Source organism: Taudactylus pleione, unplaced genomic scaffold (assembly GCF_031769625.1).
Source record: "Taudactylus pleione unplaced genomic scaffold, aTauple2 ptg000136l, whole genome shotgun sequence".
Classification (NCBI taxonomy): domain Eukaryota; kingdom Metazoa; phylum Chordata; class Amphibia; order Anura; family Myobatrachidae; genus Taudactylus; species Taudactylus pleione.
Genome location: NW_028284538.1, coordinates 5,789,338 through 5,814,490, shown reverse-complemented (window position 1 = coordinate 5,814,490; position 25,153 = coordinate 5,789,338). Strand labels below are relative to the sequence as shown.

Below are 25,153 nucleotides of genomic sequence, written 5' to 3'. Positions count from 1 at the left end.
CAACAAGCAGTGGCACTAGGAGTCTTTCAACAAATGTAAAAGAGTCTTTACTGTGATACAATCACATACCAAATACCAACGTTTCGGGACAAACAAGCCCCTTTGTCAAGGTGAAGTAAACAGATTGTGCAGAAAATCATACCCTAAATAGGAGAAACCCCTGCCCTGTGCACGCGGCTGGATGCTGTCCGGGACTGGCAGAGTGGATGCCCCATCCCACAAGTATGATGTCAGGATGCCGGGCATCTAAAGGTAGCCGTAGCAACCAAGGCGCCCAGTTTGATGAGGCTCACTGGTCAGCCAAATAGATCCACCTTGATGGCCGACTGATGGAGGGCAATGTGTTCCCTCATAGTCCTAGTGGCTTTGTCTACATAGTTGAGGCCGCAGGGACATGATATCAAATATACTACAAAAGTAGACATGTATGTCATAACGAAATTGAACTTATTTATGTGGTTCGAATGTGGATGTTTAAAAGTACAGTGGCCAGACATTTTGCTGATAAAAACATTCCTTCTCCATGTTAAGGCACATGGCCATTGACCACATTCCTAAATCCTTAAGAGGTGGAGATCGAGCAGGAGACCTGCTGTGGAAGGAGGCCTGGTGGATCTTCCACCTTAATACCATCAGCCCGAATGGTTTAAATGAGAAGATTATGTGGAGCGTGTTTAATTAGTCCTATATTATTACTCTGGGGTAGAGAAGGACAGCGCTCTCACCGCTGTCTTCTCTGCCCTGTCAGCAGCCGCTGGGCTGCTGCTAGCCGGCAAGGAGGGAGAGAAGGACAGCGCTGTCAGCGCTGCCTTCTCTGCCCTGTCTTCTTGGCAGCCACTGGGGAGTGAGTGCACCAGCGCTGGGCTGGCTGATCACTGCAGTGATCGGCCCACCGGGTGGGACAAAGTGTGCAGAGGGACCAGGAGGACCCTCTGTGATTGGCAGCTGCTAGAAAATGATTTTCCAGCAGCCGCCCACAGAGCTTTTCTGACTGGTCGTATCAGATACGATCATATCAGGGAAAGCCCAGTCTGGTATGGTCATATCTGATACCACCATGCCAGGCAAGTGATTAAGTACAGTGGAACCCTACGCAATTTTTTCCCTGTACTTAAACAACTAGGACTTGCTTTCATATGTACGGGGCTGGTTGTGTTTTGGGGGGGAACCTCACATCATTTTTTTTTAAATATAACTCTTTATTTGCTTTTTACAGTCAGATACATGCAGGTATCTCACTGATGTCTGCATGTATCAGTGTGAAAACTAACTGCTCATGCTGAAAGTGAATGCATGAAGCTGTTGGGGATTTGCAGTTAGGTTTGAAGTGGGATTTGCCATTCGATTTGTACATGAACATGTCAAATCGAACAGCAAATCATTGTTCAAAATCGAACCAAATCTAATTTGATTTGCAAATAGAACTCAAAATCAAACAATAGTAAATCTGAAAAATTGACAGGGTTTTCCAAATTCGATTTGAGTCGATTTGAGGTGAGCTAAATCGAACTTCAAATCGACAATCAAATCGCCCTTTGATAAATTTACCCCTAAATCTCCAAAACTGAAATCTATATTTAAAACAACGATATCACTCAGATTAAAAATTTCTTATCACCAGATTGTAAACAATGTAATTGTAATGTTATTTTTTTTATCTGGTTTAAAGCATACAATGTCTGCATAAAAAAGGAGGCCCTCCCCAAATCAATATCAGAATCACCTGACACAAGTTGGTGTGAATGAGTTTAAATGGGGTCCATATATATGGAAAGTAAAGCCATGTTCAGAAAGTAAATGTTAAGTCTCTAGTTCACTAGACAGATGCTTAAGTGTCGCCTTAATTTATATCCATTTTACACCACAGCTAAAACCTGGGTTATTGCAGGGTTAACTCGGGTTGCTGCTAGGTGTAAAAGGGTCAAAGGTTGTATTCCCAAATGCAACAGTACATCTGATTGGTTGCTATAAAAAACTGCTCCACTGGACCACCTCTCGACTCTTCTCACTGGTTGATACATCAAACCCAAAGTTAGTATGTTGCCTGCCACAAGAAATACAGATGTGGTATGTCAACATACTGGGTGTACTCAGGTGTCTTGTCTGCAAGAAATAAATCCCCTCAAAAAATCTGATTTTAAATTATTTCCAATTACCACAGTGTTTTATTATTTTTGTGTGGCATTTGCATAAAAATATAATGCTGGCCACATGTGGATGGATCATATCATTCTGTGCTCCCATGGGTTATAACATTAGACATATTCAGAACTTTTGATACTCAGGGGTCTTTTTACTAAGCCTTGGATGGAGATAAAGTGAATGGAGTTAAAGTCCCAACCAATCAGCTCCTGTCAGGTCACAGCTTGTGTTTGAAAATGACAGCTAGGAGATGATTGGTGGGGACTTTATCTCCATTTTATCTATATCCAAGGCTTAGTAAATAGACCCCTCAGGCTAAGTCATTAGATTACATGAGGTCTATGTCTGATTGGTGCACACAAAGTTAGATCTGAAGTTTTTGGCAAAAAGCCACAACATCGTTTCATGTGTGGCCAACTTACAGAGCATCCTTATCTTATGAGAACTTTCCTAGCAGTAATGACAACAGTTCCACATTTTTATGGGACAATCCAGATATTCTGTCTTCCAAACAGGTGGAATTTATCTGCTTAGAGATAGGCCATCAAATTTGGATGTGGATTGTGTATTGGATGTGGATTTATGAATTGGTCACAATTTTTTTGTGGTAGGTATAGTCCTCCACAGCTATTTTTGATTTGTAATTTGTAGTAAACTCAGAGGGAGATAGATAAAATACCAACCAATCAGATTCTGTTATTTTACTGGCTGTATTGAAAATGACAGGAGCTGATTGGTTGGTACTTTATCTCACTCCATGTTATCTCTATCAAAGGTTTGATAAATCTCCCCCAGGGTGTTGATCCAGTCTGGCATTTTTCATTGGTGGGACTTTTCCATGTATGTTAAACTTTTTGAAATTATGTTTTTAGGGACCACCTACGACAGTACTTCCATAATAAAAACCCTATATATGCATTTGTTTTTAATGTCTGGATGTGGTAAATTTTAATTATATCAATACAAATAATATCTCTCTAAAGCATAATTGGCTTCTTTGTGGAAATGTCTGAGAGACTCTCAAATTAGTGGTAGACATTGTGGACCACCGAGGGGGAGATGCATCAAACCTTCAAGAGAGATAAAGAGGAGTAGTTGCGAAGGAAACCAATCAGCTTCTAGTATCATTTATTTAGCACAGCCTGTAAAATGAAAGTAAGAAGCCGATTGGTTGGTATGGGCAACTTCACCACTTTATCTCTCTCGAAGATGTGATACATCTTTCTTTGAAAGAACAGCCACCTCTCTGAAGATAAACAGGAACATGTCGTAAATCACTTCATCATACCCTGGCTTCCTTTAAATAACATCAAGTAAAAGTGATGATGTGTATTGCAACATGACAACCCTTTATCCATTAGTTTTATCATACGCAACAAGTAATAAAACTTGTTGCGTATGATAAAAAAAAGATTTTTTTGTGCTGTGCCTCAGTGTATCCATTTAAGCACTGTGACACTGCTGGCCATACCACAGTGTTATATTCATAAAGTACAGTATTGTGACGTTGTAGGTCATTAATACCGCAGTGTAATATATATTCATACAAGTTTTGTTGAATTTGTGACACTGTAGGTCATTGTTAGTACCGCAGTGTAGTATTCATACAAGTATTGTGATGCTGTTGGTCAGTAATACCACAGTGTAATATTCATAAAAATATTGTGACACTGTTGGTCAGTAATATTGCCGTGTAATATTCATAAATGTATTGTGAAACTATAGGTCATTCATACCACAGTGTAATATTCATAAAAGTATTGTGACGCTGTAGGTCAGTAATATTGCAGTGTAATTTTCATATAAGTATTGTGACACTGTTGGTCATTCATACAGCAGTGTAATATTCATAAAAGTATTGTGAGTGGAGTTGTCCATCATTCACAGGCCCAGCGACAGGGGGTACAAAGGGTACACCTGTCCCAGGCCCCAAGGTTCAGAAGGGCCCCGAAGGTTTAGAAGGGTAGTTACATTTCATTTATGTAGAGACTGCATGGTCCATCCGGTGGCACTGAACTAGAGATAAGCGTGTTCGGTTCCCTGAGAACTGAACCCACCCGAATTATGGGGATCCGAGGCAGATGTGAGTCGGCTTGAGTTTTCCCGCATGACTCGGATCTGAAAACAAGGCAAAACGTCATCATCATTCTGCTGTTGGATTCTCACGGGTTTTGGATTCTATAAAGGTCCCGCGATTTGCCGCCATTTTTCATTCCGGCTGTGGAGAGTGAAGAGGGAGAGAGATGGATGCTGTGTTGTGCTGTTGTGTTGTGTTAGGGACTGGCTACTGTTGTCCATAATGGCTGGCTGACTGTTGTCTTCTATAGAGGGGCTGGCTGTCTGATGTTGTCCTGTCCATAGGGGCTGGCTGTCGTTGTCCTGTCCAAAGGGGCTGGCTGTTGTACTAGTCCTGTCCATAGGGGCTGGCTAGCTGTAGTGCTGTGTTGTCCAGGGGGTGTTCTGTCCTTCAGGGGTGCTCTTCACCCAACCCCAGTGTGAAAATAAAATTAAAAAAATGGTGTTAGCCACACTTGTCATCAGTGCAGGGATGCTGTGCTGCTGTCTGGTTAAGGGGTTGCTGCCTCTTTTCAAAGGTTCACCCCAGTGTTTAAAAAATTATATATTATTTTTTTTGTGTGGTGAGTCAGCCACACCTGTCATTGGCATAGGTGCACAGGCGTGCTGTGCTGCTGTCTGTCGAGGGGCTGCTGGCCGAAAAAAAAATTAAATAATTTTATGTGTGTGTCATGGTGTCAGCCACACCTGGCTGTCACTATCATTGGTGTAGCTGCGCAGGGGTGCTGTGCTGCTGTCTGTAAAAGGGCTGCTGCCCAAAAATAAACAATAGTTTTTGTGTGCATGTTAGCCACACCTGTCATTGCGCAGGGGTGCTTGGCTGCTGTCTGTCAAGGGGCTACATGAATATTGCAATGAAAACTTTTTTTTAAGCTATTGGGTTACAAAAAGTTGTTTTTTAATAATCTTAAACATAGCAGAAATGTTATCCTAACAACTTATAAAGTTTAGTGCTCTATTTATTTTATTTTTTATTTATTAACAGTTTCTTATATAGCGCAGCATATTCCGTTGCGCTTTACAATTGGAACATTAATAGAATAAAACTGGGTAATAACAAACAGATATATAGGTAGGAAGGCCCTGCTCGCAAGCTTACAATCTATAGGGAAATAGGCATTGATATACAAGGATAGGTGCTATATATTGCATTTTGGTAAAGCCAGAATGCACAGTTTTTGGTTGGCTGCATGATCCAGTCACACAGGAATATCGACCAAATGTCATGAGGATGTGAGAGAAAGACGATGTGTGAGATTGTGTGTGGACTGTTAAAGGGGATGTAATTAGATATGGAAGCTATGAAGGTTATGTTGGAGGATCTGGAATCTGATAAGCTTGCCTGAAGAGGTGAGTTTTCAGGGAACGCTTGAAGGATTGGAGACTAGAGGAAAGTCTTATTGTGCGATGTAGGTTATTCCATAGAGTTGGTGCAGTGTGAAGAAAGTCCTGTAACCGTGAATGGGAGCAAGTAATGCATGCGGATGAGAGACGCAGATCTTGTGCTGAGCGGAGAGGTCGGGTTGGGAGATATTTTGAGATTAGTAAAGAGATGTATGTTGGTGTGGTTTGGTTAATAGCCTTATGTGTAAGTGGAAGTATTTTGTATTGAATACGGTAGAAAACCGGCAACCAATGGAGGGACTGACAGAGCGGGGCAGCAGAAGAAGAACATTTTGCAAGGAAGATAAGCCTTGCAGCTGCATTCATAATGGATTGTAATGGTGATAGCCTGTTTTTGGGAAGACCAGTAAGGAGGCTATTGCAATAGTCAATGCGGGAAATAATAAGTGTATGGATTAGAGTTTTTGCAGTGTGTTGTGTGAGATATGGTTGAATTTTGGATATGTTTTTTAAATGTATGTAACATGATTTTGAGACAGATTGAATATGGGGAACAAAGGACAGTTCAAAGTCAAGGATGACACCAAGGCAGCGAGCTTGTGGGATAGGGTGAATGGTTGAGGTATCAACAGTGATAGAGAGATCAGGTTGGTAACTGTTATTAGCCGGTGGAAATATAATTAATTCTGTTTTAGAAATATTAAGTTTCAGGTGGCGAGATGACATCCAAGATGAAATGGCAGAAAGACATTCAGTGACACGGACCAATACAGATGGAGATAAATCTGGAGAGGATAGGTAGATTTGAGTATCATCCACATACAGATGGTACTGAAATCCAAAAGAGCTGATTAGTTTGCCAAGAGAGGTGGTATAGATTGAGAATAGTAAAGGACCTAAGACAGAGCCTTGCGGTACTCCAACTGATAGAGGTAGCGAGGAAGAGGCACAATCAGAAAAACGAACAGTAAAAGAGTGATCAGATAGGTAGGAAGAAAACCAAGAAAGAGCTGTGTCCTTAAGACCTAGGGATTGCAGTGTTTGTATGAGAAGAGAGTGGTCAAAAGTGTCAAAAGCAGCAGAGAGATCTAGAAGAATTAGGAGTGAGTAATGGCCTTTAGCCTTGGCAGTGACAAGATCATTTACTACCTTAGTCAGTGCTGTCTCTGTGGAGTGTTGGGAACAAAAGCCGGACTGAAGTGGGTCCAATAAGTTGTGTGAGTTAAGAAAGTGTGTGAGGTGGGTGTAGACAAGTCTCTCAAGTAGCTTGGAGGGGCATGGGAGCTGGGAGATAGTACAGTAATTTGAGAGAGTATTAGGGTCAGAATTTTGTTTTTTCAGAATGGGAGTAATCACTGCATGCTTGAACAGTGATGGAAAGTTGCCAGTAGAGAGAGAGAGATTACAGATTTTAGTTAGGGTTGGGATAAGCACAGGAGACAGAGCTTTACTGATTTGTGAGGGTATAGGATCTAGAGGAGAGGTAATAGAGTAGGAAGATGAGAAGAGTGTAGATACTTCATCTTCGTTTGTGAGATCAAATGAAGAGAATGTGCCAGAGGGTTCAGCTAGTGAGCAGGTCACTAGCTGAGGAAGGGTCTACCCTAAAAAACTAAGGGGTCTATTTACTAAGCAGTGTTAGGAGACAGAGTTAAAAGTGATAAGAAACTGATAAGGTGCCAGCCAATCAGCTCCCAACTGTTAACTCACAGGCTGTGTTTGAAAAATGACAATTGGGAGCTGATATGGCTGGCACTACTTAGTAAATAGACCCATAAAGCCTATATTTATTTACAAACCTATCCTCAATTCTAAAACTGTTCTATTCAACAATGTAAACAAAAGCAAAGATTATAAATCTAGTGTGTTATAGTGTACCACACATTGCTGATTGATCAACCATGGGGACTGGATTAGTGTCATAAGAAAGAGAAGGCTGCAAACTGGGTGTCTTGTTACGAGTTGGCCATATGGGGTATGTTGCTGTTAAGGGTTTAGGCTGGTTATCAGTGGACACATTATTATTATAGTTGTTATTTTGGGTTTCCATCTCCTGAAGGGTGTTTACCAAGAGACAGAGACTACCTATCAGCTCAGGCATAGACACTTCCTGAGAACAGAGCTCTGTTATCTGTAGGGAAGCCATATTGGTGGGAGCCCCTGTTCCATCATCTGAAGCTCTTCTATCTCCACATCATAAATTATAGATTAAAAAAAATGTAATCGGGGACATCTAGCTCCTCTTTCTGTAGCCTGCTTACCCTTTTTGGACAGGAAGTCCAGGATGGATGGTTTGGAAGTAGAAGGCCAAGCAACAGATGGGGATGGTCATTATCAATACCTGGTCCCCCCAGTCGGTGTAGTCTGGGAGGTATTGGTTGGCATGCAGGCAGCAGAATAACAAAGGCCTCCATGTTGTCTGAGCTCACTATTCCATATTGCAGTTAGTGATTCAGGTAGGAATAAAGTCGGCTACAGAACACAGAATCACTGGATGTCTTAGTGCATTCAGGCCAGATACAATCCATGAATTCTCAGACAGATTCCGGACAGATGAATCCTTTGCTTGTGATAATCTTTGATAATTCCTGGAAAAGGTGGGTGCTATAGCCAGACACTTTAAAGGCTGTAACTTTGAACTGCTTTATGGAAAACGTGCGAATGAAACCTTTCCACACTGCAGAACATGATGAAGAAATCCCTTGAAGTTCAGCACCTACAGCATCTTTTTTCATGTTCTCTGAGGCCTCTCCTGAAATATTCTCCACACTGTAGTCTTCGATTGTGACTTTTTAATGATGATTTCAATGTTGTCCACTGGCTGAGATCCATCTCATCTGAGGGTTGGGTTTTCCCCAGGCAAATGAGACAATTCACATCCAGAAGGTGGCTCTTATGTTTAGCCGTGGAGTCAGTCTCTCTTTTGGCAGAATTTGCACAATCTTGGTCTTGGGGGCACCATGATGAATCAGACAGATCCTCCAGGGTAAACATCTGATCTGGTGTTGTATCTATTTCTATTAAACCTTTGTGTGTGAGTTTAACTAACTAGACTCAGTGTGTACCCAGCTTAGACCTGTTCTGAGGTGAATGGGGCTTATGTGGATGCCTCTCCCACCTGCTAAAGCATATTGCATCATCAAGTCCCATTCATTTTTTTCTCAAGGAAGCAAGTTTGGAAATGTTGTCAAGCTACATGGCATGTATGATTAATACAAATAAGATGTACTGTATGTTGAGCATAAATCCCTATATACAGATGTGTCCTCATACACCTAGCATCTATATTCCATATGGTGCGTGATGCCCGATGTGACTGATACACTCTTAGTACTTTACATTCTGTGTCTTTTATGCATTGCAGAGTCAGCAAAAAGAAGTATTGTAGTGTATTAGAGATGATGGGCTGTGACATAAATGGTACAAGATTTGGTTTTGCACACATACAAAGTTAGAAGGCTCAATTGAAAAAGCCTATCTGGTGAAATGCACGTCTTGTTGATGGGAGCCTCCGGTGCACATGAGGAGACTCCATTTGGACATTGCTGCCACTACATGCTGCCCATTTCTCAGGTACTTTGTGTCTTTCAGGGACATGCTGCCCGCACCACCTCATCCAATGTTCCCGCTGCACTGTTACATTACATCAGTGGGGTGAGAGTGCTTACGTGAACAGGCTGACTCCCACTATTTATTTCTATCTACCTCAAGGGGGGTTAGGGTGCTTTGGTCAGCATACTGGGTATTCACTGAGGATAACCTCCCATGCCTGATAACAGTATTCCAGGACAATCTTATTCCACCTCTCTATACTGTGAGCCTCCTTTTTTGCAGCATTCTCATTCCTTAACTGACTCACTAAGAAATCTGCTATTACAGTACCTGCAAGAATCATGGTGAGCAACAGGGGAGAAAAGTAGATGCCACCTATCTATCTCATACCCTCATAGTATATGCGGAGGATCCGCTCATGCCCCATTCAATACTTGTTGTACATGGGACACAGTAGCCACCTTTCCCCTTGCTATTAGTGAGTGGTATCTTACTACACTTTCTCTAATTTTATTTTTCTATTTGTATACTGTACCTGAACCTGCTATTATTATAACCCTATCCATCTCATAATATTGTACTGCTCCATTTGTCTAAGCACACCATACTGTCCATAGGAACAGTAAGCAGAAAAAACTTTTTTGATCTTACTGATCTAGTGATACATGTGGTTATATATGTATTCAACTATTGCTGATTAAATAACAATTGAAATTGTAATAGGTACACTGCAATTTCCTCTGCACGTTACCCCAAATCAGGTTGAAAACTCATGTTGGAATTTACTGTATGTTCTTAAATTATTAATTTATGAATTTACATATTGTGGATATTTGTATACATTTTCTCTGCATTAAGATCATTGTGTATCCTATTACATCTACGAGAGGAATGATTTATATAAGAAGGCACTTATATGTGGTTGGCATATGTTCATACAATAATATCCCTATAAGTGTATAAACACGATTAATTAATAATATATATTTTCACCATGGTATTTCATTGTGATTAAGTAATTAGCAGTATGATTCACTGGTCCCATTGAAGTTTGAAATCTGATATCCACGTATCCATTGATAATATATATATATAGATAGCAATCCAAAAATAAAGCGCTGAAAAGTTGCTGTTACGTTTGCACTGACTTGTGTGTTGTTTTATTCACGGAGTGCCGCCATTGGAACGATATATATTTATATATAGCTCACTGACATAATGCACTATCCTGGCCAAAAATTGTCCGATCTTCTTATTTACAGTATATGTTGTCTACTTCCACTTATTGTTTGTCTTCTATAGATGTTCAGTTTTTTAACCAGAATTATTAAAAGTTATATTTTAGATACTATTAATCAGGTATAACTAGTTCCCCAGACTAAAAGAGTACTTGCTGTCCCTCTTTTAACTACATTTGTTTTGCTCTTATGGGTGCACCTCCACATTTAGGATAATTTTCAAGGTGAATGACCACCAATATTAACAGTTATTTGTGGAGTATTTCTACCTTCATTACGTGACTTTTATACTTATTGGTACCAGTGCTTAGGGTATCCCATTTCCCCCTTCCCTATATCTTTCACACATACAAAGTTACAGGTTAAGTACAACAGAATTTATCATGAGGAAAAGCAGAGATGGCTCGCATCAGTCCTTTTTACAAAGATTCAGGCTCAGTCATATACAGATGTTTAAATATCGCACATCAAATTGATAAGTAAAATCTATCAATGTAGTTGCAGCCTCTCCCCACCCTTTCATTGTGTCAAACGTGCACTGAAAACCCCACTGTTCATGAAATTCCTACACATAACCTTGTCACCAGGTCGCTCACCCCACCTGGCTTCCTCAATCATCTCTACCTTGTCTACTTCCTGCCCTCAGGTCCCCATCCACATGCTCAGGCCTCATATAAGCTGTCTTTCTCCCCTCTCCCCTAAATCCTAGGAGTCCTCCTTCCTCCTGTTCTCACAGCCCTCTTTTCTAGCACTTCAATGACAGCCTTCACCTACTCAGTGGCCATTTAGCATGGAATTCCTCTCACTCAAAGTAATTTATCTCTTCCATTGGCTCTACCCCTGCTAGTTATGCCATCACTTTTGGAGACAGATTCCATGTTTTGCTGATTATTCCCTCGCTCAACGGGATGGGTATGAATAGTGGTTCAAATCCTGACACCAGAAGCCCTTTGGTCCAGAATCCTGACAGGGGTGGTAAGCACCCTAACCTTTCCCTAACCCCCCCTAACTCTAACCCTCCCCTTAGCGGTGCCTAACCCTAACCTCCCATGGTGGTGCCTAACCCTAACCTCCCCCCGGGAAGGTGCCTAACCCTATCCCCCCCTCCCCACAGCCGAACCCTCCCAGGGGAGTGCCTAACCCTAATATCCCCCAGGGGTCCCTAAACCTAACCCCCCCATCCCCAGGCTAATGCTAAAGGTAAGCTGTATACTTAACTTCAGGATGCTGGAGGTTGGGATGCTGATGCCTATATCATCATCCTCTTCAGGATGCTGGCGCCAGGATCTTGATCCTGTTTGGGATTCTGGCATCAGTACATCGGCGGCCAGCATCCCATATGCCATCATGTTAACCAAGAATTTTGGTGATAATTGTTACTGGTGCTCTGTTTATGTTTTGGTTACTCTATTGTTATGTTCTGTTTACATAGCACTGTCCTAATGTACAGCACTACCGACTACTTGTGGCACCCTATAAACAAAATTTAATAATAATAATAAATTTGTCACTGCCAGTTGTTTTATTAATGCAAATAAAACTCACATTTTTGATAGGCTAAGGTCTTAGTTACCACATCAAATCCTTCTCTGTAATAGCCACTCACTGGGAAATGCTTTGTAAAATAATAATAATAATAAACTGGTTTGGTTTAACAGCATACAGGCATGACAGGTATTCATTTGAACAACTAGATTACTTCAGCATCTTCTAGATTCCTATAATAACAACAAAGTTAATAACTGTACACAGAGTGATAACACGCCAACACATTAAGTAACAGCGCCACCTGCTGTCCCTATCAAATTACAAAAGATGTGAAAACACCAACGGGCGATAATTGCACATGGCGACACTAGCGAAAAGTACAGCACATTTTTTGGAAATCAGTCTATACCCCATAAAAAGCCTGATTGATATAAGAAATCAATATAGAAGAGTATTTAATTGTGTGAAATGGCATAAGTGTGAAAAATTTACAAAAAGCAATATTTTTTTTTAGAAAATAATTGCTGTAGTTAAATCGGGGGTACATTAAAATGGGTGCTAGTATATTTTTGTGTCTATAAAGTGCACTTTTATAAAAGTTACAAATACACCTGCTGCAGCCACCAGCAATCCTAAAAATCCTAAAAACACCTGTCCCATCCATACAGCCCCCCAAAGACCTGACCAAGTACTTTAAATCCATTTTCCACAATTTTAGTTTTTTTTGCCCAAAAATTTTCTTGTCATTATTGGACAAATTAAGCTAATTAAATAATAATGTTTGCCTAATTAGTCAATAGGGGAAGTCTCCAAGGGGTTCTGAACCAAGTTCCCACATTTTTTGACAAAAATAGAGATTTTGCTAAACTTTTCACCTGCTCTGAGAAGGTAAAAACATTTTGCAGGTTTTTGTCTATAGAGTTTTTGCACATGCAAAAAGTTCCAGCTGTTGCAATGTCTAAACAATTTTGAGCAAAATGTGTGGCCAAGTTGCCCAGACCTGGCGCACTGAAATGAGCTATTTGAAGACACAGTGTAAAAGGACACATCTGTGAACAAGCATTTTTAAAGCTGTTGGTAAACAGTTGACCGATCCATTTAACTCACCAAGCAGATGTGGGGGCACTTTTGAGCTTCAATTGTCACAGATCCTGTAATTATGTACTGCAAAATAAAATAATATATAAATACTGTATATATAATTTAAATCATGCATTATGTACAAACATTGCAGGGGAGTTGTATCAAACCTTCTAAAGATATGGAGTCATTTCCCATAGCAACTAATCAGCTTCTACCTATCATTTTATAATTTTACCTATCATTTTATAGAATGTATTAAATAAATGATAGCTATAAGCTAATCAGTTGCTATGGACAACTTCTCCACTTGTCCCCTTACAAAGGTTTGCTACATCTCCCCCTATATCATGTACTGTCTATTTCAAATACACTTACTTTAGGTGTCTGTACACACTAGAAATGTGTGTGTGGTTTAGTTTTTGGCAAATCCACCCTCAAAGGTTTTGTTTTTGGTTTTGGTTTTGGCAAAATCATCCTCAGGTGTTTTGGTTCTTTTCAGTTTTAATTTTGAATTTCTTTAAAAAAAATCATATAACTTGGATGTGTTTTTGTTCCTATAGTGTGTAATATTAACATCAATACATTTAATTTCCAGTCATTACCAGTCAATGACAGCACCTGAAATTACGAGGTATAGACTTAAAATGCTATCCAAAAGATCGGGACTTGGTTTTACTTGGAAGTGATTCCAAACTACTGTAGGTCTCAGTTTGACTTAGATGCAGAAAGTTTGGATGTGTTCAACTTTCTCAAAACCTAACCACTCATCTCTAGTACACATTGAGCTAGGGATTACTATCGGTGTGGTTACCATCAATGGCAATTTAGAAAGTGACCATTGATGGTGATCAACTATGCAATGGATGACCATCGATGGTTTCATCAACCTATGGTCATCCCTGTTCTTTGACTGACTGGCCTGTGGGCCAATAAGAACCTGGGTGGGGCTTTGTGGGTGCCAGGGGCGGAGCTGTACTCCATGTCCTGTCACTTTGCAATAAAATACATTTGTTTTGCTTTACTATCAATGGAGGGAAACCATCTGGTTCTCCCCATCGATGGTAAAAGCATTCGACATCAGCCATAAACCATCGATGATTATGCTTCAATAAATTTTTATTAATTTTTCAACAAGAAAAACACAATACAACCGAAGAAAATAAAGTAAAGACTCATTACTTACAATTATAATAGTTGCATATAAATGACATAAGAAAACAATAAAGCAAGGGGAGAAAATTTAAGAAAAACAAAAGAAAAAAGAAAAAGAGAAAGAGAAGGTACCACAGTACACAAAAAAATTATACAGTACATATAAATTGTATCATATTCAGAATACCTAAATCCCCGTAAAGACCAATGCCCAAATTATTTTCATATAGAAGGCATATCTCTAAGCAGAATGTCTGCACCCTCACCAACAGTTACAAATTCCTGCCATTCAAACCATAACCTCAATGGCAAAACAGCAGATGTGGAATATGCAACATCTACAGTTTCCATCAAAAATGCGAATTGTACCTTATGCATAATTTTATGAATAGAAGGAAGAGTAGATGATTTCCATAGTTGTGCTATTGCTGTCTTGGCTGATAAAAGAACATGACCCACTACATAACAGTCAGTTTTGGGCATATCTACAGGATAAATGTGAAGTAGCGCCAAAGAGGGGGATGGCTGGATATTAGCTTTCAATACCTTGGAAATCAAATCAAATAAATCTTTCCAGAAAGCCTGAATATGAGAGCAAATCCAAAAAATATGAAACATGTCTCCAACACTCATATTGCATCTCCAACAGTATTTTTATTGCTTTGGCCATATTACATGTAATTTGGCTGGAGTGAAATATAGCCTAAGGAGTATTTTATACTGTAATTCTAAATGGTTATAACATTTGGACAATTTGTGGGCAGTAGTGAAAATAGATTCCCATTGCTGAGGAGTATAGGCCTCCTGAAGATCAGACTCCCATTGCTCTTGGGACTTAGACTTAACTGGAGGGCAAGCCTTGAGACACATGGAGTACCAAAAACCAATAGTACCTTTAGAATGACCTCTTTTTAATTTAGCCAAGATATCAGCCGAAGGTAATTCCAAGGAGCCACCTACTTTTATTAAATTAGCCACCCAATGCTGAATGCAAAGATAGGAGAAAAGCTCTCCAGGAGGCAGTTGAAATTGAGATTGGATTTGAGAAAACGGGATTAGAGAGGAAGAACTCGAAATGTCAGCGATGGTTTCAATCCCACAAGAACGCCAAATCGCCACTGGTAGATCCGGGATCAAGCGTTCTATAGCGGCTAAAGATAAGGATTTAGCAGGCAGTTTGATACATTTAGATTGAAGTATCATGTCGTCCCAGCTTTTAAGAGAGTCGACTATGGCCCTAGGGGTATTATTCGATAAAGGACATAATTGTTTGGGTGTCCAAATGAAATCCACTAGGGGTCTTTCATTAAAACCCTATCTAAGTCAACCCAAGGTTTAGTGTTAGGGGGAAGAAACCAGTCACTAATTTGTGAAACTAAACACGCTGACTGATATAACTCTAGGTCTGGGATTTGTTACCCCCCCTGGATTTTAGGTTTAGTCAAACGCTGGTAAGCTATCCGTGGTGTTTTACCTTTCCATATATAAGACACAATTAGTTTGTGAGCCTTAATGAGAAAGTGTTTCGGGACCGAAAAGGGAATGGTGCGAAATAAATACATTAACTTAGGCAAAATCATCATTTTAAATGCCGCAAGGCGACCCAGCCAGGAAACCTCAAAACCCAACCAATTATTTGACAGTTCGGCTATATGTTTTATTGTTGGGTCACAATTTATCTTAGCGTAGTTATCCAGTCTTGGTATGTTAATACCAAGATAGAGAAGATAATCAGTTTTCCAATTGTACCTATATTGAGCTTGTAGACGCGACAAAACAAGATCAGGTATGTTAAAAGGTAGGGCCTCAGTCTTGGTAGTGTTAAGTTTGTATAGTGAAGCTGAACTAAATTTGTCTAGTATTCCATGGAGGGTTGGTAACGAAGCAACAGGGTTAGTTATAAACAAAAGAATTTCGTCTGCGAACAAACATAATTTATGTGAAGTTGAACCAACCGTCACTCCAGGAAATAAAGGGGAATTTCTAATTGCTGAAGCTAATAGTTCAATGGCTAAAATGTACATAAGTGGGGATAAAGGACATCCCTGTCTTGTACCGTTTCTAATATTAAATGGGGATGAAAGAAAGCCATTACTGAACACTCTAGCTGTAGGATTACTGTAGACTGCCTTGATAGACTGCAAAATAGCACCCCGAAAACCAAAGTGACTTAGTGATTCATAGAGGAACAGCCAATGAGGGCGATCAAACACCTTCTTGGCATCAAGGGAAAGAAGAATGAACTCCTGACTTTGACTCAACATCAGCTCTGCCAAATCGAAAACCCTACGAGTGTTATCCGATGCTTGTCTGCCGCTGACGAAGCCCACCTGGTCCAGATGAATCAAGAGGGGAATAAAAGTGGCCATTCGACTAGCAACCATCTTGGCATAAATTTTGATGTCCGAATTGAGTAGGGCTATTGGGCGAAAATTCTGACAGGAGGATGGAGATTTACCTGGTTTAGGTAAGGTGATAATTTGAGCTTCCAACATCTCTGCTGGAAAGCTACCCTGACCGGAAACAAAATTAAATAGAGAAGTAAGTATGGGAGAAATCGAATTCGCAAAATGTTTATAGAATGAATTGGTAAACCCATCCGGACCAGGGGACCTCCCCACGGGCAATGCTTTAACAACACGCAAAGTTTCTTGTTCAGTCCAAGGGGCGTGTAAAACTGCCAAAGCATCCTCTCCTAACTGAGGAAAAGTAATGTCTCGTAAAAAGGCAGAAATAGAAGCACCAGATGGTTGTGTTATAGTACTGTCAGTATGTAGATTATACAGACCCGCGTAATACTCAGCAAAGGCATTTGCAATCTGCAGGATTAAGTAGTTTCTTATTGTTGGGTGTAATTAAATATTCAATCCTATTTCTGGCCTGACGTTTGCGCAATTTATGAGCTAGGACCTTGCCTGCCTTATTCCCTGAATTATAAAACTTTTGCTGAAGTTTAATTAGAGATGATTTCATACGAGCCAAAAATAATTTCTGAAGTTGATTACGGATAGAAACTAGTTCTCTCTTAAGAATGCGAGAAGGACGGGCTCTATTTAGGGATTCAACCTGAGCTAAGCGTAATTCCAATTCAGATTGATCGAGTAAATATTGTCTCTTAAGTCGAGAACTTGTTTGAATGGCTACTCCTCTAAGGACAGCTTTGAGGGTGCACCAGTGTGTTGTGCTAGAAGTGTCTTGTGGGTCATTAGTTGCCAAATAGGATTCCAGGGCATCAGCTAACGGTTTAACACCTTCGGGGGTAGATAATAAGTGATCTGGTAAATGCCATGGTCATGGGGGAAATCTTGTATTATGGCCATCCCAAGTCCACGTTACCGCAGCATGGTCAGACCAAACTATAGGCTTGATACTGGATTGGCGGGTATGTTGGAGTAAATGTTTGTCTAAAAGAATCAAATCAATACGTGAATAAGTATTATGTACATGTGAGAAAAACGTGTAGTCTTTCACATTAGGCGAATGAACCCGCCACACATCGTATAAATCAAATTCCGCCAAGAGCTTCTGTAGCAGAGCAGATGTATTTGCAACGCCCCTGTTCACTCCGGGAACATTAGCTGACAATTTATCTATTCGACTATCGGGGACTAAATTAAAATCACCCATTATAATCGTATGACCGCGTCTAATCTGGTGGACTTCCTCAAACACTCGTCTGAGAAACAGGATTTGAAGCATATTAGGGGCGTAGAGAGAAACTAATGTAACCTCTTTACCATCCAGCTGACCTACTAATATCAAATACCGTCCGTTCTTATCCTCTACCTTTTTAGCTAAAGTGAAAGTTACTGAATTATGGAACAGCACAGCTACACCATTCCTTTTGAGAGGACCGTTCGCATAATATGCAACATTATATCTCGCATCTCTCAAAATCGGTGGGGCCAAAGATGAAAAATGAGTCTCTTGTAGTGCTACAACTTTAGCTCTATGTCTATGGAATGTGGACAAAGCAAGCCTGCGTTTGTTAGGGGAGTTCAGACCATGTACATTTAAAGAAAAAATTGAACCATAATCTATAATCCATAAATAAGAGACGTTAGTTTGACATATATACCCAAGGTTTTAGCGGAGGTGGAGTAACGTGGCCTATGGTACCCAAAATACAAATGAAACCAGAAAAAAAACAAAAAAGACACATAAAAAAGGAACACATAAGGGAAACTGAGATAACCCAAAAAATTAGGGTTAAAATGTTTGCCGCATAGGAAAAAAAACGGCAAAACCAAAAACATGGAGGAACGTGGCCCGAGACAAAAGCCACCCATGCAGTATATTGGTAACAAAATACAAAGGCAAGTGGACAACATAGGTATGGGAATGTATCAAAAATGATACACTCAACAAGGCAAGGTGCGTAAGAACTATTCAAGTTACTCTAGAAGACTAAAACGCACATTTGCTAATTCCAAGACCAAACTTACATAAACTCATCCACTTTATGAACAATATAAACGTGGAGTCGCTAAACCCACAAAACATCAAATATAATAATACTATGAGCGTTTTCGAAATCTGAATTACACAAGACAACAAAATCAATATGCATTAAAGGTACTTATTTAACTATAGGCGTACTAGAAAGGGGTCTCAAGTTAAGACTTTTTGCAATAGTAAGAAGAAGGAAAACTCTCAAGGGTTCCCTCCCCTAATTTCTTATTGGTAAATAAGGCCTTTGAACTGTCAGAAATACCAGTATAAAATTGTTGCCATTCAATTTGGTGCAATCAGACAATAAAACACATGGTAAAACATACATAAGAAATAACTAGCTCATGTAAAATATGTAATCTAGTATCTCTGATCCTATCTAAAAAACAGAACTGACAAGAATAAAACATAATTATCACAGTAGCTGTATAAATGTAGTATTCTCACGTAGCTTTAGACCAGTCTTGAGTTACTTGAACGCTGGGTCCAGAAGCTCGAGTAGACACTGGGATGTCCCATTCCGCCAGAAGCTTAATTCCAGCTTCCACAGTAGAAATTACGTATGAGGAAGCCTCGTAGGATTATGAATCATCGAAGGTCAATGGTTATCCCTACACTGAGCCCACTCCACATATGTGTCTCATTTACAATTTGACACATTTGTCCAACAACTATACAAACATAGGTACAGTAGGAAAAGATGTTAAAAAATATGTATGTTGAAATTAATGCATATTAAGATGTTTCCTACTCAAAACACGTTGTATTCATGCTAGGCATCCATCAGGAGTACAAATGTGTGTGCTTACACCTAATGGGAGTATGGGGATATGGCTTGATAGTGCTATACAATATTTGTACACTGTGTAATTATGTAGTAAAGTGTCATATACAGAAAGAAACACAAGGAGAGGACTAGAAAAGGTTGTCTTTCACTAATGCACATGTGTAAAATATAACTTTTTTTATTAGCATTAAAATGCACAACTTATATGCAGTTAGTGGAGTAATAAAGTATTTAAAAAAAAGAGACAGAAGTGTGAATATAATGAAGCGTGTTTAAAAGCTAAATACGAGCCGTACAGTCCAACCACTGATTACTTGGAAATACACCAGTATACTTATGAATATGTTTTAGTTTCTGATCACTCAGGGGTTGTTTCGCTAACATCACATTTAATTGGATTTTATATGTAGAATTTAATAATTATTCACCTTGCACTTCACTGACAATATAAAGTAATTCACTTTATATATTTTTTATCACCTGCACTTCAATTACCTGAATAGTACAGTGACTAATTTGGTCTTATATGTATTACGGAATACTAACACAATAAACAAAAAATTGTATAACTGAGATAATTGCACAAAATCTGTATTTTATACATATTTTTTATACTACTGTAATAAACAGGCACAGTGAAATATGAGAGACTATATAAGTATTTAGATACTTGGAGAATTTAATTGTTGTATTGGTTTATATATAACTAATATTCACATTCTTCTTTCTTAATAACTTTATATTATATACTGTATATTAATACAATTATTATTTAACTATATGTTTATGAGGGTATTGGGACGTGAATGGAATTGTGTATATTATTTATTAGCTTTAATACTATTAAATTTATTGTGACATCCTTAGATTCCATTATATTTCTTAACTATTAATTTCAATTTGATTTAGGGGGTGCAAACTTGCAGGAACCCCCCTGAAGTCTTGGAACAGCCCCCCAAAGGTAAACTGTATCAAGAAAAGTTTAAAGAACACCCCAAAAAATGACTTTGAAAAAGGGGGCAAAAGTGTACAAAGTTGGGGGACAAACTAAAAACTATCGAAATAGACTCCAGGGGGGGGGGGCAAGTATGCCCCAGGTGTTTTTAAGATTGCAGGTGCTTGCTGCAGGTGGATTTTTTATGTTTTTTAAAACTTCACTTTAGCAAGTTTAAAATATGCTAGCACCCATTTTTGTGTACCCCAAATTTGCTAGGACTAGTTATTTTCACCAAAAAAACCTGCTAAAATCCATTCTTCACCACTTGTGCAAAGACACTAAATAGCAGGAATTAAGAGCATTTAAGTACCCCAAGTACCTTCAGTAGGGCTATTCGGGGGTATCTATAGTGATCCCCAATGTCAGTGCATCTTTTGGGGGGTGTCAGGCTGATTTCCCCAAAACTGACAGCACTTTTCGCCTGTTTGAGTTTCGCCGGGTCCCATTTTCACGTCCTTTGGAATTGAATATGGCGAAAAGCGGGGACGCTCGCAAAACTTTTCTGCAGGTAAAACCAGCAACGACGGCGAATAGTCCAGCATGCAAAAAGTTTCTGGCAAATTGAATATCTCCCTAAGACTTGTGCAGATCAATGTTTTTTCCTCTTTCTGTCTCAAATTATATATGGAAAGCACAGACGGTATGATGGCACAGATGGTATGATGGTTAGCATTTTTGCTTGTGTGGGTTTCTCCAGGTACTGTACTCTGGTTTCCTCCCACACTATCTATTGGTAGATAAATTGAACTCCAACAAAAAAAATTAATGTAAGTGTGTACATGTGGTAGGAAATATAGATGCCCTGGGGATGGTCCTTGGCTGGAATTTTCTGGGGTGCCTTGCTTCTCGGACGTGAACCCCTTCATGTTAGGGACAACAGTATAGAGGAGCCTTGATGATTGGCCTGGCGCTTATTCATATATTTGCAAATGTATGTAACTAATACCTCTGAATCTCTATTATCATGTAGGATTTAAGTATTTTTGATTTTCCTACAGTGTTCTGGGGGGAAAATCGTTTTTTTCTTTGTTCAGGAAATATAGTTTCTAAGCTCCACTGGGGCAGGGACTGATATGAATATATATATATATATATATATATATATATATATATGGAATTGAGAGCAAGAAAGAAGGGGCGCCACATAGTGCATGAAACTGTAAAACAGATTTTATTGCAGACAGCGGACATAAAACTCGTTCAATGAATATGCGTACCACAATCAGCGGTCAGATACCATCGCAAGTAATAAAAATGAAGAAGCCTGAATATCACCCGAACGTCTCCGGGGACTCCGTCGGCTATTCGACCAGTAATGGAAAGCAACGCCAAACCACGCCCCAACGGGTTTCGTCATCGACTTCGTCAGGAGGCTCTATTTATTGGATTCTAAAAAACTTTTCACAGTATTATATGTGTTTATGCATTGATTGATTGATTGATTTGCGCACTGAATTTACTGTATTTATATATATATATATATATATATATATATATATAAATAACTAATAGTGATTTCATAGTTATTAATAAATGCATATGAAAAGTAATGTTAAAGTGAAAAAATATGCTAGGCACATTTAAACCATATATTCGCTAAATCTAGCTTTACATTACACTGGACATCACTTTAATTAGTATATTAATAGCCCTTTCTAATAGACCATTGCTGCTTGTAACCCCCTACTTCATGGTTTTTACCAATAGGTCTAGGTTAGGGGTGGGCAATAACTGCTGTTGAACTACACATCCCAGCATGCCCTGACACATGACCTGATAGTAAAACTGTGGCAGGGATTGCTGGAAAGTGTAGTCCCACAGCAGGAAGAGCAATGCTTATTGCCCACCCCTGGTCTACGGCCTGCTTAGTGCATGACAAATATTTTACCTACATTATTACCTGCAATACCTATACAAGTTGAGTCTCCCATATCCAAATATTCCGAAATACGGAATATTCCAAAATACAGAATATTTTCAGCATGACTGAGATAATGACACCTTTGATTTTTGATGGTTAAATATACACAAACTTTGTCTAAGGCACAAATTATAAAAATATGGTATAAAATTACCTTCAGGCTGTGTATAAGGTGTGTATTGAACATAAATGAATTTCATTTCTGTACACAAACTTTGATTGAGACACAAAATTATTGAAAATATTGCATAAAATGACCTGCAGGCTGTGTGTATAAGGTGTATATAACACATAAATGCATTCTGTGTGTAGATTTGGGTCCTATTCCCAAGATATTTCATTATGATATGCAAATATTCCAAAATACGGAATATTCTGTTATCCAAAATACCCCTGGTCCCAATCATTTTGGATATGGGAGACTCTACCTGTATATCCTTAGTAATTAAATAAATCAATGTCTTAATAGCAACATTATACATTAAACATTAAGAATGGGATATGAATATATGAAGTATTTATGGTTGAATACAGAAGGGTTTAAACCTTATAGACTCCATCTTGTTTTTCATCTGTCTGTACTTTTAGTAATTTTACGTTTCCCCTACTAGCTGTAAGACCGAAATGTCTGTTCGAGTTTATTGGAGAATAGATTTTTTCAGTGTAACATATTTTCTGAACACAATTAAATGTTGAGGGGCTGCCGCCGCCGAAAGCAGCTCACCCTGGCCGGGTCTTGGCGCCTGCTGCGTAGTCAATCTGACAGGCGCCAGGACCTGTGCATGTGCTCTAGCGGTGGGGCGCCGTGCCGCGCATGCTCATATCACCGGTTTCCAAAGGGCTGCATTTTCTGCAGCCCAAAGAAACCGGGTAGGGCTGGTGGAAAAGCAGAGAAGTGGCTTCCAGGAGGCTGTTGCTAGTAGCAGCCCGGAATGACAGTCCCAGGGGGAGGAGACACCTCCCCCTGAGACTGCTTGTTGTATATGTGACTGGCAGGTGGCAGCTCCTATGGGAAGCCACTTCAGTCAAAGTGTAGCCAGTGCAGTCACGGACTACACTGAGGTGGCGTATTTTATGGGGGGGCTGCAGCCCATAGGCAATATCTGCCACTGGTTGTTAATCATATTTATCCTTGTGTTCGCATGATTATCTGCTCTAAAGTACTGATATCAATAGCAGGTGTTTTGTCCTTGGATTTTTTAATTTTTATTTAATTAGTTGAGATCACTAGCAAAGATAAATTGGTATTACTGTAAACTAATGGAGAAATAGACAAGGAGCTGACAGTCCCAGGAACAATTAAAGATCAGTATAAAATAGTACATTATATATTATTGAGATATGTATTTGCATAAAGTCAATGTATTATAAAATAAAATATACCTGTACATGTAAAAATGTATTAAGTATTTAGAGCAGTGATTTTCAACTCGTGGCAGACTGAACAAGATTTTAACATTTCTAAGGCACACCATCAGTCCCTCACGGGAAAAAAAAAACACACACACATTGGCCCCCACGGGAAAAAAAAACCACACACACACATTGGCCCCCCACATGAAAAAGAACAGACATTGGCCTACAGAGACAAACTAATTTACAATGGCCCCACAGAAAAAAATATAAAACAAAGAAAGAAAACAAACACACACATTGGCCCCACAGAAAAAAACAATCCATATTGGCTGGCCCCCACCGAAAAACAAACAAACAAACACATTGGCCCTCAAAGAAAAAATAAAATAGCCAGCTGAGAAGGCTCACTGTCATCGCTGTCCTTTCGCTCATCAGTTGGGATTGCCCAGTCACACTCAGTGACTGAGCACATAGTGCAGAGCTGGGAGCAGTGTGCAGACAGGTGTGCAACGCGGCGTCACCTATGTCACGCCGCTGCATCTCCATAGGTCACAGCCTGAGCCTCCCTGAAGAGCCCAGCACTGCCCGGGCAAACAGTACAAGTAAAGTCAGCTTTGACTGCACCGATGTCGTGGCACACTTGACAACCACTCGCGTCACACTAGTGTGCCACGGCACAGTGGCTGAAAAACCCTGATTTCGAGTGTTATAATCATTGCAGAATTTTTATTATAGTTTGTTTCTCCAACCAATTTAACCTTTATATTTTTCTTATGTAGTTACCAAAATGTATTATTGTTAGCTCACACAGGTGGAGATAAGGCCAAGATTGAGAATCAATGAATCGACAAAAGAAAAGTAGCTAACTTGATGTGATGAGCTAAGGGTGATGGACTTTCTCAAATAACAATAATTGACAGACTGAATAGAAATGACGTGCTATGAATAATTATGTATATGCAATAACTTAGTCTCAAAGTAAACAAATATCAGAGTGAGCTAAGAGATGTGAGGGATGCAGGATTGAAACCTCAGTAATACCCCTTTTATACCAATCTGAAAATCCTAAATTGAGGCGCATCAACCTGGGATTTTTGTCTGTGTAAATGGATCCACCCAGGTCCAGAGAGCCAAGGATCCAACTCGGGTACTTTGCAGGGTTGGCCACGGGTCGTTTCTGCAGTATATATGGTGCAATCCAGGTCACGGATTGGTCAGTGTCAGTGGCACTTGGAGATGACATCATCTACAAGCGTCCACTGCAATGCCGGGTATGAAAGGTGTAAGTTCCGGGTCTTACCTGGATTGGAACCCTGTTCCAACCCCCGGGTCAGACCCGTAGCTTTGGTATAAAAGAGGTATTAAGGTCATATATACCATACCGTTTGCACAAAAAGGCTTACATTTCCAAAGGTACAGTATTAATTGGAGATTAATGGAGGGGCGCTTTAAGAGAGGAGGGAGCCTGTGTGCAGCCTCCGTTTGGGCCCCCTCCTCTCTGTTGGCGGCTCAGCGTGGCACTGAGTGCTGTAGATTCTGGCTTCATGCCATAATCTACAACGCAT

At 39.7% G+C, this 25,153-nt stretch overlaps 2 protein-coding genes across 2 annotated transcripts in view; both read right to left on the bottom strand.

Annotated features, from left to right (window-relative positions):
* The window catches only part of LOC148522939 (membrane-spanning 4-domains subfamily A member 4A-like), a 143,537-nt gene extending 130,533 nt beyond the window's left edge, over window positions 1–13,004 (bottom strand). The window contains exon 1 of the mRNA XM_088473576.1: window positions 12,948–13,004. The gene's annotated coding sequence lies outside the window, so the exon portion shown is untranslated. The remainder of the gene's footprint in view (window positions 1–12,947) is intronic.
* LOC148522938 (uncharacterized) overlaps window positions 1–25,153 on the bottom strand; it is a 104,100-nt gene that overhangs the window by 21,090 nt on the left and 57,857 nt on the right. Inside the window, exon 4 of the mRNA XM_088473573.1 lies at window positions 12,948–13,004. Coding sequence (XP_088329699.1) covers window positions 12,948–13,004 — 57 coding nt within the window. The remainder of the gene's footprint in view (window positions 1–12,947; window positions 13,005–25,153) is intronic.